The sequence below is a fragment of the Schistocerca serialis genome, chromosome 6 (assembly GCF_023864345.2).
Source record: "Schistocerca serialis cubense isolate TAMUIC-IGC-003099 chromosome 6, iqSchSeri2.2, whole genome shotgun sequence".
Lineage (NCBI taxonomy): Eukaryota > Metazoa > Arthropoda > Insecta > Orthoptera > Acrididae > Schistocerca > Schistocerca serialis.
In genome coordinates this window covers 644,507,683-644,524,445 of record NC_064643.1, presented here as the reverse complement: position 1 = coordinate 644,524,445, position 16,763 = coordinate 644,507,683, and the positions used below count along the sequence as shown (strand labels likewise).

The following is a 16,763-nucleotide window of genomic DNA, read 5'->3' as shown; positions in this document are numbered from 1 at the left end:
CCGATGCTTGTTAGACCGTAACACGGCTAGCGGCAGGTATGTCAAAACGCACTAAATTCAAATGGTTCAATTGGCTCTGAGCACTCTTGGACTTTGAGGTCATCAGACCCCTACAACTTAGAGCTACTTAAACCTAACTAATCTAAGGACACCAGACACATCCATGGCCGAGGCAGGATTCAAACCTACGACCGTAGCAGTCGCGCGGTTCCGCACTGAAACGCCAAGAACCGCTCGGCCACCGCGGCCGGCCGCGCACGAAATCAGTGATTTTGCTTTCACAGCGGGTTAGAAACGAAGGAATGCCACGAAGCGGTAGTCCCACAGAACATTTGCTAATGTTTACCTGTGTGCTAGCCGCAGAACGAAGAGCTCTAAGGAAGCGGACTGGAAGAGCAGTTCCTGGTCCTCGCGGCACAGGTCCGTGAAGCCGGGGATTTTATCAGCGAAGGCGCGTATCACGTCGACGGACGTCGTCAGTAGGTTGTAGAACTGCTGCACCTTCTCTGCCTCGCTGATCAGTGGTTCCGTCGGCGACGGTTCACGGTACTGTAAAACAAACGGCGGACGTTGTTACGGTACTCTTTGAGGAAAGCAGCGAGCATCTGACAAATACATAGGACACTGTTTTAATTCTGGAATCTTCCACAAGGATTGTCTCATAAATTTAGAAGGCATCAATGTGTAATTAAAACACTAAGTTACTTGCAGAAGTGTTGTTGCTATACTGGAGTCATGATCGCACGAGTAGGTGCAAATTTCCGCCCACCATCCTGCTTTACACTTTCTGTGACTTCCTGGAGTCACATCCTTTAATGTGGCCGCTAACTATTGCCTTACCCGTTTCGTTCTTAAGTCAGTAAATGTCTTGAAGAAGGTAAAAAATTAATTAGTTGCAATTATGTTCGTTAGTAAAAATGAAAGGATTGTCTGAGGCCTCCTCCGTGTACAAAGTTTACCCACTTGCGGCCATAACGCCACCGACAATCAGACGAAGCGTAGTCAGTGAAACAGGAAAAAAGAGCAGACTGACCCACGGTAGTTAATATACAACAACAAACAGTTCCAACTCGTCTTAAGTCAAGGGAGACAGTACAGTACCACTATAAGGTCGGCCTGAGACCCATCGGGTATCTTCATGATTGAATTCTTTGCAAAATACGAATCTGCAGCGCAAAGAGGAAATTGCACAAGGGCAGCAACTGCAATGTAGCACGTGGGGAGCAGTGAATAAATTGAGTCATAAAATGCAAAATAAACATGATTAAGTGGGGCTACTCTGAAGATGACCACTGTGAATGCAGAGAACCACAGACGATCGGACATTTGCTCTTGTGCCCAAGGATGGAGTTTCTTTTCAAAGCGGAAGATCTTTTTTTCCAACGAGAAGGCCGTTAAAGCTGTTGAGTTTTGTATGAAGAACTTCGACCTGTATCTACCGTTGCCTTCACTATTGTTGACAAACCAACGGAAAACCGCTTGCAGCAATAGTCGATCATTGTCTAGACGAAACTGGTGACGGCATTGAAAAACGCTCTTAAATGTTTCGAAAAATATAAAAATAAAAGAACGTAAGTCTATCAGTTTATTTCCAAACATGTCCCTTCTTACAAACGTCGGTAATAAAACGTTGGTATTTCATACTTCAGACAGAGGTAACTCATAACCACTGATTCGCAGTTATTACGCAAACGGCTCTTTTACGGACCTAGGTTTACTGGAACGTTTTTCCTTTTGTTACCGTATATTTTCGCTCTCATTAATCAAGATAGATCCTATGCTGGGGAAAGGCCGTAGATGAACCGTAGAGTGTATACAGAGTGAATCGCCTAAAACTTGCACCACACATATTGCGGAAATGGAAAGTGCTATTGATGTGCGGTTTTCAATGAACGAATTGGTAGTCAGGGACGCGTGTTGTTAGCCAGTCAACAAATTATAATAATACTTAGAAAGTGTATTTTTGTGCAAACATACACTGTTGAATGGTATAATACCTATTGACAGTAACAAAATGAAAGTGGGGTAAATTTGGATGTCAGTGTTATTTGCTGCAGGATTCTAGTGGGAGTCCTTTGCAAGATATCGTATTTTGGAAAGTTCCCACACTGGCACATAATATCTGTGGTAGCACATACTAAAGAACAACACAGACTCATACACTAGTTATGTGCCTTGACAAGTAACGAGACAATTGACCATCAGAGGTCGTGTTCAAAATGACCAGCAGCTGCAGTACGCGCTTCCAGTCTGGCGTAGAACGACTGCTGTACACGTGCTACCATTTCAGCGGAGACCGCCGTGCAGGCTGTCGTAATACGTCGCTGTGTATCATCGGGTGTTGTTGGTATGCCCTTCTAGGCAGCATCTTTTAGCTTTACCCACAGAGAAAAGGTTACAGGCGTCAAAACCGGGGAACGGGCAGGCCATGGTACAGGTTCTCTGCGTCCAGTCCAACAATTTGGAAACAATTCGTGAAGACATGCTGTAGCACTTCGCGCTCCACGGGCTGCACAGCCGTCGTGATACCACACGTTCCTCCTAGTCTGCGGAGTCTTTTAGCATCCGTGGAAGATGATCTCTTAGGAGACAGCAATACTTGTGCACGTTCAGTGTTCGTCTACGAAATACGGGCCTATGAGCTGATGTTTCACTATCTCACACTACACGTCTGCACACCATGAACGCTGATGTTCCACCCCACAAAACCAACGGGGATTGTCAACAGACCAGTAGTGCATGTTTGGGCGGTTTTCCTGGTCATGATTGGTAAATGTGGCTTCCCCACTGAACAAGATACATGATACACTTGGAGTATCCTGTCTAATGCCAATGTGGAGTTAACACGATTCTCATAATCGTTTCCGTGCAGCTCTCAATGAAGAGAGATGTGACACGGATGGAACCTGTATCGATGGAGTATGCGTGGGACACTTGGCCTCACTCATGCCACTTCCTCGTGCAATTGCGCGGGTGCTAACGTGCGGGTCAACCGTAACAGCAGAAAGAAGATTAATTTCCACTACCACTTTCACGCAACTTGTTGAGGTGGTTGGTAGATAACTTCCGAGACGGTCGACGTCTGTTGGGATATATTGCCACTTGCACCGTCAAAGAACAAACTGCATTCTTCCTACACCCTCCACCCGTACACCATGACCATGTAGGCTTTTTCTGCATTGGTAAATCTCATCGTCCACTCATAACCTATTGGTTGCGTTGTCGAACACTAACTGACTGGCAAGTCGCAGTGCACTCAAGGAACATACAAGCACTCTGTAAGCAATCACAACAACATCGTACCTAGTAACTAAGCAGGCTGAATGACAGAATCAAGTGTCGGGGTGGAAACTTTGCACAATTCGATGTCTCGTAAACGACTCGCACTTGAATCCTGCAAAAAACACCACTGATATTGTGACTTACCCTAGTTATAGTCTGTTAATCTCAAGAGGCATTATTCCATTTTAAAAACTATATGTAAAAATATAGTTTCTAAGTATTATTAAAATCTGTTTATTGGCTGACAAAAATGGCTCTGAGCACTATGCGACTTAACTTCTGAGGTCAGCAGTCGCCTAGAACTTAGAACTACTTAAACCTAACTAACCTAAGGACATCACACACATCCATACCTGAGGCACGATTCGAACCTGCGACCGTTATTGGCTGACAATACGAGCCCCTGACCACTAATTCGTTCTGTGAAAACCGCACATCAATAGCTCTTTCCATTTCCGTAATATTTGCGGTGCGAGTTATAGGTGATTCACCCAGCATATTTATGGAGTGAGCATAGCCTACTGCGCATGTCCTGAACACCAAACCCGCCTGGTCACGTGATTCTGGGACGACGTTGCTTGACTACGATCTGCGGTAATAGGGAAACTTGAATATTACGCGTATTCTCCATCTTTTACATACGTTTCTGCACGTTTGAGTTTTAGTGACAGCTACGGTGCAGTATCGCCGTTGCTTTCAGTAAAGAGAAGTACGTGAAAGGAGGACTACTTACTTTTCATAGGTATGTTCAATAAATGTACAACTGTAAATGTCATATTAATATGAGGCACTTGATACGTAGCAAAATATCGAGACACGGGTTTATAAAGTCTTCTGTTGTAGAGATAATGGTTCAAATGGCTCTGAGCACTATGGGACTTAACATCTGAGGTCATTAGTGCCCTACAACTTAGAACAACTTAAACCTACCTAACCTAAGAACATCACACACGCACCCATGCCCGAGGCAGGATTCGAACCTGTGACCGTAGCGGTAGCACAGTTCCAGACTGAAGCGCCTGGAACCGACCGGCCACACCGGCCGGCTGTTGTAGAGATAATTTCTGCGATTTGAAGGCCAGGTGTTTATGAGCCAAGACTAGATAAATTCGCATGTCTGTTTGAGTAAACTGCCAGTCAGTGTTTATATATCGATGCTACGTTGATACAAAGACAGCCTGATTAATTTCCTCCAGTTTATGCAGGTTCTCAAGCTCTTGTGTGTATCGAAGTTATTCCGCATGAAATAGTTTCCTATACTGTGCCACTATAACATAGTTAAATAGAACAGATTCGGCAATAGAAAACGTAAAAAAAGGAAAAAAAAATTGGCTGTCACTTCTTTTATTACTCCAAAATCCGAGGAATGATCTTGTATTTTTTATTTATTTTGTATGTAGTGTAGCGTTTTCCTTTTCTGATGACATAGCCAAAATGCAAAGATATTTTAATTGACCATAAAAAGAGAAAGGTAAATAAATAATGGACAAGCAGGTGCTGCAAATCGCTTACCGTATGGACTGTAACGTTTTCACAGCACCAAGTGCGTTTTTTTTCATAATCAGTTAGAACAGAGATTCGACAATATGAATAAAATGGTTCAAATGACTGTGCGCACTATGGGACTTAATTTCTGAGGTCGCGCGGTTGCAAACTGAAGCGCCTAGAACCTCTCGGCCACGCCGGCCGGCAATATGAATAAGTGGAATAGAAAAATTCGCCAAAAAAACGTAAATAACGTGGAATCTTATACCGTGACGAAAAGCGCTATTCAGTTCCCGGTAGTAAATTATCAGCATGTCTGTAAAACGGTTATAGAAAGTTTCACTGCAGTACTGAAGGTGATCTATCAGTAGCAGCGAAGTAATAACACCAAAACTACACTAAGCTCTATACGGGTTACGATGCCGTCCCAAACCACGTGACAGGTGCAACAGATGACAGAATTCTCGCGCGGTCATACAATTGTTCACTTCGTAGCCAGTCATACGTTGCGAGACGAACCTGCGAGTAGTCGAGGCTGGCGAGGTCGGGCGACGTGTCGACGTGCGCGCGCACCAGCGCCGTGATGAGCGAGACGGGCGGCGACGGCGGCGACTCCTGCGGCGACTTGGGCTTGGACGGCAGGCGGCCGCGCCGGCCCTTGAGGGAGTCGGTGCGCACCACCTCCTTCACCATGCCGACGGCGAGGCACTTCTGGAAGCGGCAGAACTGGCAGCGGTTGCGCCGCCGCTTGTCCACGGGGCACGCCTTGTCGGCGAGGCAGACGTACTTGGAGCCCTTCTGCACGGTGCGCTTGAAGAAGCCCTTGCAGCCCTCGCAGGTGCGCACGCCGTAATGCTGGCAGGCGGCCGTGTCGCCGCAGACGGCGCACAGCTGGGACGGGCTGGGTGGCGCGGCGGAGCTTGCGGGCCCCGCGCGGCTGCCGGACGGCCCGGGGGCGGCGGGCGGCGGCGGCGGCTGCGCGCTGGCGGCGGCGGCCACGCTCGCCGGGGGCGGCACCAGCGCCTCCGGGCCCGGCCCGGCGCCGGGCGAGCTGGAGGCGGACGACGAAGCGGAGGGCGGCGGGCCCGCGGCAGTGAGCACGCGCAGCTTCGGCGACTCGCTGCTGCTGCTGTGGGCAGTCCGTCACAAATGTCGCAATAAGCGTCGAAAACGCACATGCGTTAGCGCTCTCGGGCACTACACTGAGGAGACAAAAGTCGTGGGGCAGCTATATGCGCATACGCAGGTGGCGGTAGTATCGCGTACACCAGGTGTGAAAGGGCAGCGCATTGGAGGAGGGAGCTCTCATTCGTGTGAGAGGTTTCCGACGACTTGGAACCCGGAATGGCAATTGAAGCTAGACGCATGGGACATTCCATTTCGGAAATCGTCAGGGAATCCAATATTACACGATCCACAGTGTCAAGAGTGTGCCGAGAATACCACATTTCAGCCACGGGCAACACAGTGGCCGACTATCTGCACACAATAACTGAGAGCCGCAGCGTTTGCACAGAATTGTCAGTGTTAACAGACATGCAACACTGCGTGAAATAACGGCAGAATTCAATGTGAGGCGTATGTCGAACGTATCCGTTATGACACTGTGGCGAAATTGGCGTTAGACAGTATTATGGGTGGTATTCGTGGATAATAAGAGTTTATTGTTTTCCGAGGTTCAAATTGGGGACAGAAATGTGTAAAAACGTACGATGAGGTAGAATGGAAGGATACGTATTTGATTGTCGTGGTTAAATACTGTATAAAGTTCCAGTATCAAAGTTCTGACGATAATCTTAGCACATAGTGGGGTGTTGCATGCGATGAGTTTGGCGTAATCAGTTTTGGAGGAATCAATAATCAGTTTTTTACGCTTATTGTGGTTGAACATTACCGATCAGAATATTTTTTAGCTAAATTCCTATTAAGCCATTCATAAGGAAAGAAAGAGTGTGGCTGAAGAAAAGAAAACAATGGTTAATCAGTAGAACAAATTCGTAGCAATAATCGAAATCAGTCATGTGAGGCGTGACTAGGAAATATGATAACAGACCAGTCAACGTACAGGAGAGGTTACGACACCATATAATCTGACGTTGGCGGTACAAAGTCGCGCGGCTCCCTGCGGCGATTTAGATCTCTACAGTGTCTATAAGGATGTCGGGAAACCTGTTATTAATTTTCATTATGCCTGTAGCCATGTAAAATCTTTTGAGCCCACTAAAATTTTCTAGTCTGAGAAAGAGCTTCAAACTTGTCATACATCGAAAAATATTAAACTCGCTGAAGTCCTTTTTTTTGGCTCTGAAAACTGTGGGACTTAACTTCTGAGGTCAGCAGTCCCATAGAACTTAGAACTACTTAAACCTAAGTAACCTAAAGACATCACATACGTCCATGCCCGGGATAGGATTCGAACCTGCGACTATAGCGATCGGGCGGCTCCAGACTGTAGCGCCTGGAACCTCTCGGCCACTCCGGCCGGCTACTTTTTTTTGTCGACTTCTAAAATACCTCTCTCTCCAACGGATCTTTCCAATACTCCGTGTCGCACTACTTTTGCTATACATAAGGTCCCGAAAACGGCGTTTTTTTGTCCCTCAAAATTTAACTTGTAACAAATACGATGTATTTAAGTGTCTATCTCCTAATTCTGATATTCACCTATGGTAGATATCTCCACAGTGTCTATGAAGATGTCGAGTATCTGCTGTTAATATTAATTGGAGTGGAAGTTTATTTATCTTTTTAAAAAAAGAATGCGCGATATTTACGCGTCCGGGAACGTTTTTACTTGAGAATCGTTTGACTGGTTTCTGGGACAGGAGCGACAAGGAGGCAATCGAGATAAGAGTGTCGACGAATCTTGTTAATCGAGATACGGGTTTTGCCCTCAGTGCGGCTCGGCTGCCAGCGTTTGGAGCAGTAAGACGTGTGGGGGCAGCGGTGGATAAACAAACAGTCAGGCTGCTGTTACACTGTTCTGGAGCCTTTATAAGGAGACGGTCTGTGACACCAGAGGATGGAAAGAGAGAGCAAGCTTTCTTAAACGGGTGACTGGCACTGAGGCAAGAAACGCGTGATGGTTTTATTGCGTTGAGACGTCGCAAGAACGTTCGTAGACGGAAAAATCTAAGTAAGCGTAAGAAATGAAGAGAAGTACAACTAGACGATTTGTCGGAAGGGAGGCTGGCTCACCTGGTGGTGGACTCTGAGCGCTGCAGGGGCAGCGAGGCCCTCCGCTGGCGCGGGCTGAGCGCGGTGGCGGCGACGTGCAGCTCGCTGGGGAAGTGCGGCAGCGAGTAGGACTCGTGGCAGACGAGGGGGTCGAAGCCGGCGGCGGCGGCGGCGGCGGCGGCCCCGGGGCTGGGCTGCGGCGGCTGCTGCGGCGGCGGCGGCGCGCCCGCCGGCGGGAAGTAGGGCGCGAAGGGCGCGTGCTGCGGGTGCGGCGACGGCGCGAACTCGTACGGAGACGCGGCCGCCACCTGCCGCAACATGGCCGTCACCAGCGGCTGCCGGCAGACCAGACAGTCCGCTCCCAGCACATTCTCTTTTGCATTCGGTACTCTGTCCGTACCACACGTCATCTTACCCCACCTACCACTCCACACCAGGGCTCCCCTTTCCCTCTTCCATTTCTATCTTTCCCCATCCCTCCAACTCTTGAAATTACGGCCGTGCCCACACTCCTCCTCACTCTCTGTCTTCCCACTGTCTATTCACAGATACTACCAAACGAGCCACCCTACACTGACGCCTCTCAATCCTACAGGACATTTTCCCTCCTGTTTCCCTTTTTCCCTAGTGTAGGTCCCACCGCCTTTTAAGTAGTGTTTTGCTGTTCTACTTCACTGCTTCTGATCGTGTTCCAAATATATACAGGGTGTTACAAAAACGTACGACCAAATTTTCAGGAAACATTTTTCACACACAAAGAAAGAAAATATGTTATGTGGACATGTGTCCGGAAACGCTTACTTTCCATGTTAGAGCTCATTTTATTACTTCTCTTCAAATCACATTAATCGAGGATTGGAAACACACAGCAACAGAACGTACCAGCGTAACTTCAAACACTTTGTTACAGGAAATGTTCAATGTCCTCCGTTAGCGACGATACATGCATCCACCCTCCGTAGCATGGAATCCCTGATGCGCTGATGCAGCCCTGGAGAATGGCGTATTGTATCACAGCCGTCCACAATACGAGCACGAAGAGTCTCTACATTTGGTTAGACGAGAGCTTTCAAATGCCCCCATAAATGAAAGTCGAGAGGGTTGAGGTCAGGAGAGCGTGGAGGCCATGGAATTGGTCCGCCTCTACCATTCCATCAGTCACCGAATCTGTTGTTGAGAAGCGTACGAACACTTCGACTGAAATGTGCAGGAGCTCCATCGTGCATGAACCACATGTTGTGTCGTACTTGTAAAGGCACATGTTCTAGCAGCACAGGTAGAGTATCCCGTATGAAATCATGGTAACGTGCTCCATTGAGCGTAGGTGGAAGAACATGGGGCCCAATCAAGACAAACGTTCACAGAAAATCTGTAGAGGAATGAGTCGCATGTCAACACAAGCACCGAAGTCAACATTACCTTCCTTCAATTGGGCCAACTGGCGGTGAATCGAGGAAGTACAGTACATACTGACGAAACTAAAATGAGCTCTAACATGGAAATTAAGCGTTTCCGGGCACGTGTCCACATAACATCTTTTCTTTATTTGTGTGTGAGGAATGTTTCCTGAAAGTTTGGCCGTACCTTTTTGTAACACCCTGTATTTTTCCTTTATCTTCACCCGTTAATCCTTATTTTTCCTTTATCTTTATCTTTTAATCCTTCGATTTTAATGCAAACAACAAATAAAATCAACAGTTTAATGCCATGTAAATTCACCATTTAGTAGATTTTAAAAACATCTGTAAAATTTGTAACCTTTTAGTCATATTCGTTTCCTCTCGAAGTGCATTTTAAATTTTTTTAGCTGAAGAACAGAATGTTTTATCGCTGGCAACCTATCCTCTGCCCATATGGGCAGAGAGGGTGAAATAAAAACAAAGGAAAAAAAACCAGTGCATTCATCGTGTGACGGTATACTCCGATTTAAATTACTTGGCATTTGACGTTGAACGTTTGAACTTGTGAGGTCGTGGCGATGCGTAGGCAGCCGCCACAGAGCTCCGCTCTCCGCGACGAAAGGAATTCGCTTTAAAGGTTGTAATTCCTACAAAAATCTTGTAAGAAACCTCGGGTTCAACTACGGCGTAGCTCTGTACATGTCTCTACGAACGTTAAAAGTCCGTTTTCAATTTTAATGATACCCGGAATTACATTTTTTTCTTGAAATAGGCAAAATTTTCTGTGTCTTCGAACTTATCAAGTCGTATCTCGAAAACTATTGAACTCACTGGATTAGGACGCTATTTTTCCCTTCATTGCCAAAATACCTTCCTCGTGAACGTATCTTTCCGCAGTTGCGCATTGCGATGCGTTTGCTTTGTATAAGGTTCCGAATTTTCTTTTTCTATTTTTTTTAAGCATTGCCCATATTCAACTCGTAACAAGTATGATTTTTTAAAAAAGTCTTTATCTACCACAAAAATAAGGTAAAAATTCTGAAATTCACTTATGGTATTAATTTTTAACACGTCAAAAATATTTTCTTATTTCTTTTAAGGCCGGACATATGTTTTTTACTGAAACAGGCGATATTTTCTCGTTTGGAAAACAATTACTATTTGAGAACTAGAAGGTTCAGTGCTTTGCAAAATGAAAGTAGCAACGCAGTAGGACACGACAGTGCCGACGGGCTAGGAAGAAGTACAACCCGCTATCTGTCGAATGCCAACTGCAGTAATTTAACTGGTACCATAGACGCAGTCTGTATCTTCTATGTACTGTTGGTAATTTCTTCCCTTATTTATTTCGTATGTAACATCTTCCTAATAGTCAAAAAGGTATGTTTTCAGTAGTACGCGGACTTAATGTTCTCATCGCTAGCACACAAAAGCAAAGTCTTTGAGCGGACTTTATACTTAAATAAGTATGTCGCGGTGTATCACAACTCCAGTCTTAGGTGCACTGTGTACACTACTGCCCTATAAGCACCTAGCAGAAGTCACGGCCATGTATAAGTGGAAGACTTTTTTTAATACCTCCACACGTTAATTAATTATCATCCTTCTTGCTGGACAGTACTTGGATATATATATATATATATATATATATATATATATATATATATATATATATATATATATATATATATATAGTGTGTGTGTGTTTCATCTTACAGTACATTACTGCATTGGGCTGCGGGTACAATTATGCTAAGGAAGACGATTCGCGTGTGTCTATTGTCTGTGTTACTTTTTTTAAATAGAGTGTACCAATCAAAAAGTACAGAATAGTGGCACGGCATCTGACGTCTACAATCACATAAATACTCTGCAAATTGCTGAGCAGTGCGTGACACGGAGAGCAAAGGAAACACTTGGAATCTGCTCCTGTCCGTCTTTTCTGTGCATTGGATTTTTTTTTTTATTATTGTTTTGGGTGTTGTCGACTTTTAGGCGGGGTTGAAATATGCAACGCTCCACCCATACGTGAGTATTGCTCTTCATTCTTGGACAGTTATCAGTTGCGACTGACAGTTGATATCAAGAAAAGATCAGCGCATTTCGCCACGGGTTCGTTTAGTAAGTGCGAAAGAGTCATGTGGATGCTCATCTGAGTCCACTGGCAGACGATACAATAGAGAGGACATGCATCACGGCGTAGTTTATTGTTAAAATTTCGAGAGCGTATATTCTTAGGAAACTTACAATGAAATGAACACCCTTAGCTGGTTACAGGCGTTGACATATGTCAAGAGGGACAGATGCAAATGTGTTCCCCGACTGGGACTCGAACCCGGGATCTCCTGCTTACATGGCAGACGCTCTATCCATCTGAGGCACCGAGGACTCAGAGGATAGTGCGACTGCAGGGATTTATCTCTGATACGCCTCCCGCGAAACCTACATTCTCAAGGTATTGTCCCGCACTACATTCGTAGTGCCCCCGCCCATTATACCCATTACCCGCGGCGCGTTCCCGATTCCCGTAAGAGTTCGGGCACTGTTTGTGCATTCGCACAGAAGAAGAAGATGGTCAAGTAGCCGGTGAGCCTGAACATGTCCGAAAGAACAGATACCATCTTACTAAATGTCTTAGGAAACTTGCCCAATATTTTGCTTCCTCCTACGTATATCTCGGAAAAAGACAATGAAGGCAAGATTAGAAGGACTCGGGCTTACCAACAATCGCTGCTCTCGCAGAGTATTGATGCAGATGCCGAAGATTTGAAGGGAGAAAACTGGTGTTGGCATTGCGCAGTCGGGTGACTGGTGAGGAGGAAAGGGTACTGACCTGGTGGTGGTGGTGGTGCGGCTGGTGCTGGTGGTGGTTGTAGGGTGGCGCCACGTTGTAGCAGTCGTCGTCCATCTTGTAGGGCCCGGCGGCGGCGGCGGCCTGGTGCGGGTAGCGCGGAGAGTACGTCTCCTGGAAGCTGGGCAGCGGCGCGGGGGCGGGCGCGGGGGCGGGCGCTGGCGGCTCGGGGGCGGTCTGGAAGACCACGTCCGGGAACGGGTCGATGTCCTCGGAAAGCGCGCCGGTCTCTTCCGAGTAGGGCGCGGACAGCAGGTCCGCGAAGCTGCTCGATCCGAACGGGGCCTGTGGGCAGCGTGGACGCCGTCCCGCATGGCATCGCTCTCTGGCGTCGCGGCGCGCGCATGCCCGCCGGCAGCCAATCGGCGCTCCCCTCACCCGCTACCGGCCAATGCCGCGCTGCCTGCTGCGCAGCCAGCGACCCGCGTCCTCCCTCACGTGGACATCGTACTCCCACTGGCCCCATCTCTTTGGTGGCGGACCGCGTGCACCGCGAGGGGATTACGGTGTCCGAATAGCCAATAGTCGTCTTTACTCACGTGTTACAATAACGACAGATGAATCACCGCTGAAGCGGGGTTACATCTTTTTGGACTTGGCTGTACCTGAAGGACCTTGATTTGCGTTGGCCGTGCCATACAATGTGTCCCACTTCTCTTACCACTCCACATAACTTTTTGTCCAGAAGCATAATAAAAGGTACCAAACGGATGTTGTTTTACTACCAGGAGTACATTAAACAGCACTACATTGTGAGGATATGGACTACAGTACGTCTTTTTTTTCTTTTAGTAGCACCCTACAATTTTTAATTCGGTAATCTACCTCTTCTCCTCGAGACCTGTCCATATTAACATGACGTTATTAAAACGTACCACGAAACTGTCTTCGACTCTCCTGTACTAATACACTTGTTGGACATGACAGTAAACGAATGGAAGCACGAGGAAAATGCACACTGATGATTCAGTCAACTTTCTTCAGGTGAAGATTTCTGAGAGTACAATAGCCGACCGTTGTGGCCGAGCGGTTCTAGGCGCTTCAGTCCGGAACCGCGTTGCTGCTATGGTCGCAGGTTCGAATCCTGCCCCGGGCATGGATGTGTGTGATGTCCTTAGGTTAGTTAGGTTTAAGCAGTTTCAAGTCTAGGGGATTGATGAGCTCAGATGTTAAGTCCCATAGTGCTCAGAGCCATTTGAATTGAGAGTACAATAAGAATAATGAAAAGAATCTGGAATGCTATTCATCTGTGAATAACGTAAGCTAATAGAACAGTAACTGCAAATATGTTTCCTTATTTACTGTATGTGTACAAGTAGTGTAATACTAGTCGACCATAATATTATTCCACCGGGAAGTAAGGCCACTTCCGTCAGCTTATCGTGAGGTTCTTTTTTGTGATATTTCACGAGGACACTCTGAACCACTTGATAGTTTATGCACAACTGGCTTGAAATCATTCACAGTGCCAGGCGCTTTTCTTAGTCACCACTGTATTTGTTTGCTGTAACGTCACTCATTTCTGACAACGGCCATGGGGGGGGGGGGGGAGGCAGGTGTAGTATATCCTGATCGGATAGTACTGTAGTACTTTTAAACGATGTGTTGTGTACAGTAAACTGAAATACCGCAGTGCATTTTCCTTGTATTTCCCTTTGCTTACTGTCAGGGCCAGCAAGTGGATTAGCTACATTGTGCCGTGTCCTGCACTAGGCACAGAGGGTCAAAGTCAGCTTTGTGTTACGGTTCTAATAACGTTATGCTTGCCTAAATGATACACTGTGGTTCATTCTTGAACAGGAAGTGGGTTTCAAAGACAATAATGCTGGTTGATGTCCTCCTGGTAGTTAAACATGTACTTGAAACATTTTTATTTTTATTTTGATCCGGACAAAAAGTTACTTTGGGTGGTCAAAACAAATGGGACACCACGCATGTGACGTGTATGCCCGCAGTAGATCGTAAAATGCCTAAGATGTTGAAACAAGAAATGATAATGCGCAAATAGGCTAGTATTTTAATACCCTTTCTCGTCTGCCCAGATACTGGAGTATATGGAGTGGGTCGATGTATCTTTCCTCAATACCATTCGAGAGATCCTAAGAAGAGAAAGAAGGTAATGAAACGCCTGTTACGTGACGTCAAAAGAAAATGTGGGCTGCAGGAGCGGCACAGTTTCCGCCATATTGCCCCGACGTTTCTATGGCTATGACAGTGAAACTGAGCTATGATCACTTCCTTGCTCTGCATATTTATCATATTTTCCGCTATTTTTCTGAATACTTTCACTCCAAACATTAAGAAGCAATATAGTTTTCAGGGACTTTCGAATGTCGTTGTAGTATGTTCCAATAAAGTAAGTTTATAATTACTTCACTCTGTTGGCGGATAAATCAAATCGATTATTAAACACAGAGAAAAGTGCTCCCTCCGTCGAATACTAACACTTGTTTCGATGCCTTCATCCGTTTCCCAGATATCACGGGTGCTCACTTCACCCGACCCTTCTTGTAAAGCAATGAGGAGTGCCAACTCTGCACAACTTCGGCAGGCCCTTCAGTACGCTACTACATATTAATATTGCCCACCTTCGGTTTAATGAAAATGTTTGTGTATGTGAGTGACTTTTTAAAATAACCTTACACATGTTAAGCTGACAGTACAACAATGGCGTGGAATGTATTGGGTGACAAGAAAAGTAGGCGAGTGTTTGCTTAAGGCAAAGCATCAGAACAGTTTGTGGAAGAGAGACATAGAAATGTCCCAAGAGCTCATCGCCATTTGCCAGTGTATATTTCTTTTCTGAACATCGCATATAGGAAATAACCGGCAACCCTTACTAGTCTATTAATTCAGGGAAACAATTAAGATAGGATGACAGGGGCAATAAAACTGAGTCCTGCTCATCTGGAACTAAAAAAAGCAGACTTTATTGGCAGTCTGATTACCTTTTATCCAGGGAAGAAAAACATTACTTAATGGCTTAGTTTTCAAAATAGCATTAAATTTTAAGCTAACACTGACTTTCTGCAGAGTAAAGAGTCACGGCGAAAAGATGCCAGGCGTGTGGGTTTCAAATATGTAACTGTATAAAATAAGTTTCAGCAACAGTAAGATTTATGCAATGTTTGTATTCATTTGTCACTGAGTGTATTCCAAGAAATTATCTTGCGTCGACATGAGAGGGCGTGCGTGTCCTCTTGATATGACTGTAACCAAATCAAAAGCTGATGCAAATATATAATAGGTGTACGAATACAGTTTTTCTAGTCTAAAAATTTGAGGCCAAGTACAGATCTCTGAAGGAGATGATGATGATGATGATTGGTTTGTAGGGCACCCAAATGCGCGCTCATCAGCGTCCGTACAAAGTCCCAAGTTTTACACAGTCCAACTGAGCCACTGTCACGAATGATGATGATGATGATGATGAAATGATGAAGACAACACAAACATCCAGTCCCCGGGCAGATTCTGAAGGAGAGGAGCGAGTTGCTGGCACACAATAATATGTCTTAAAAATGATATGAAAACTACGTATCATAATTTATATGGGTAATTTAATGTTATTACCTTATGAAATAAAAGAGTATCTGAGTGCCATGCGTTTTAGGAACCGTTCAACAGCTGTGAGGGCAGCGCAGGCTGCTACAACAGTTAACAATAACAAAATAAAACTGCTATGCACATGTCATGCCATGCATAAAAGAAAACTATTTACAAAGTCAAGAGACAGCGCAGAAGTTTGATTGGTTGAAGCTTTGCTTGCTTAGTGCTGTAACATCGCAGGATCCATACAGGTTCAACTTTTACCATGTCTAAACATGCATTTAACATTTCAATTCGCCATGCATCAGCGTGACCACATGCAGATGATAGCCAGGAAATTGCCATCTAGAAAGTTGCTATCCATGCGGGTCGTGATTTCATAACAGTTACGCAATGTGCAGCCCAAATAAGAGAGAGAGAGAGAGAGAGGAAAAAAAATCTAGGAACATAGCAACGAGGATCTGCCTCGCACAACATGCGAAAAACATCAGCTACATTAAGTTTATTACTTGCCACTGACTAAAAGACTAGCTAACTAGTTCTTTCTTTGAAAAATATTCATTAATTACTAAGATAACATAAATCGCTCTAATTGTTCCAACACGTTTTTCTATGATCAGCATTTGCCGATTTTCATTGTTGTGATAAATACGGCGTATTGTAACTAATATGGTTTTATAGTTGGGATAACCTCAGATGTCCGATTCCGTCAGAAGCATCCGTCTGATGCAGAGCGTAGGCTTGCTGCAGCACAGACATATATAAAAATACACAGAGGTAATGTCTACAAATTGACTGGCTTGTGTTACGAGGTTCGACGTTTGGAAGCGGGTATGCGCACATCGAAGAAAGTGGCACATAAGACGGTCGACAGCGGTTGTAGACCAGACTTCAAAACATGCTAATCGTATATGGCATGCTCCAGAAAAAGAATTGAAAAAAATCTGACAAGGAATAATTGTCTCATGGGTGTGCGAGCATCGGTAACTCGTAGGCTTCAGTAAGAATTTCGTTAATAG

At 45.5% G+C, this 16,763-nt stretch overlaps 1 protein-coding gene across 2 annotated transcripts in view; it reads right to left on the bottom strand.

The window, feature by feature from the left end:
• Positions 1–16,763, bottom strand: part of LOC126484311 (probable nuclear hormone receptor HR38) — an 80,630-nt gene that overhangs the window by 11,245 nt on the left and 52,622 nt on the right. The window contains exons 3-6 of one of the 2 annotated variants that reach the window (XM_050107747.1): positions 12,178–12,480; positions 7,966–8,279; positions 5,287–5,896; positions 347–549 (exon numbers count right to left, since the gene is read on the bottom strand). In XM_050107747.1, the coding sequence (XP_049963704.1) occupies positions 347–549; positions 5,287–5,896; positions 7,966–8,279; positions 12,178–12,480 (1,430 nt within the window). The remainder of the gene's footprint in view (positions 1–346; positions 550–5,286; positions 5,897–7,965; positions 8,280–12,177; positions 12,481–16,763) is intronic. The other variant, XM_050107748.1, reaches the window with a different exon arrangement.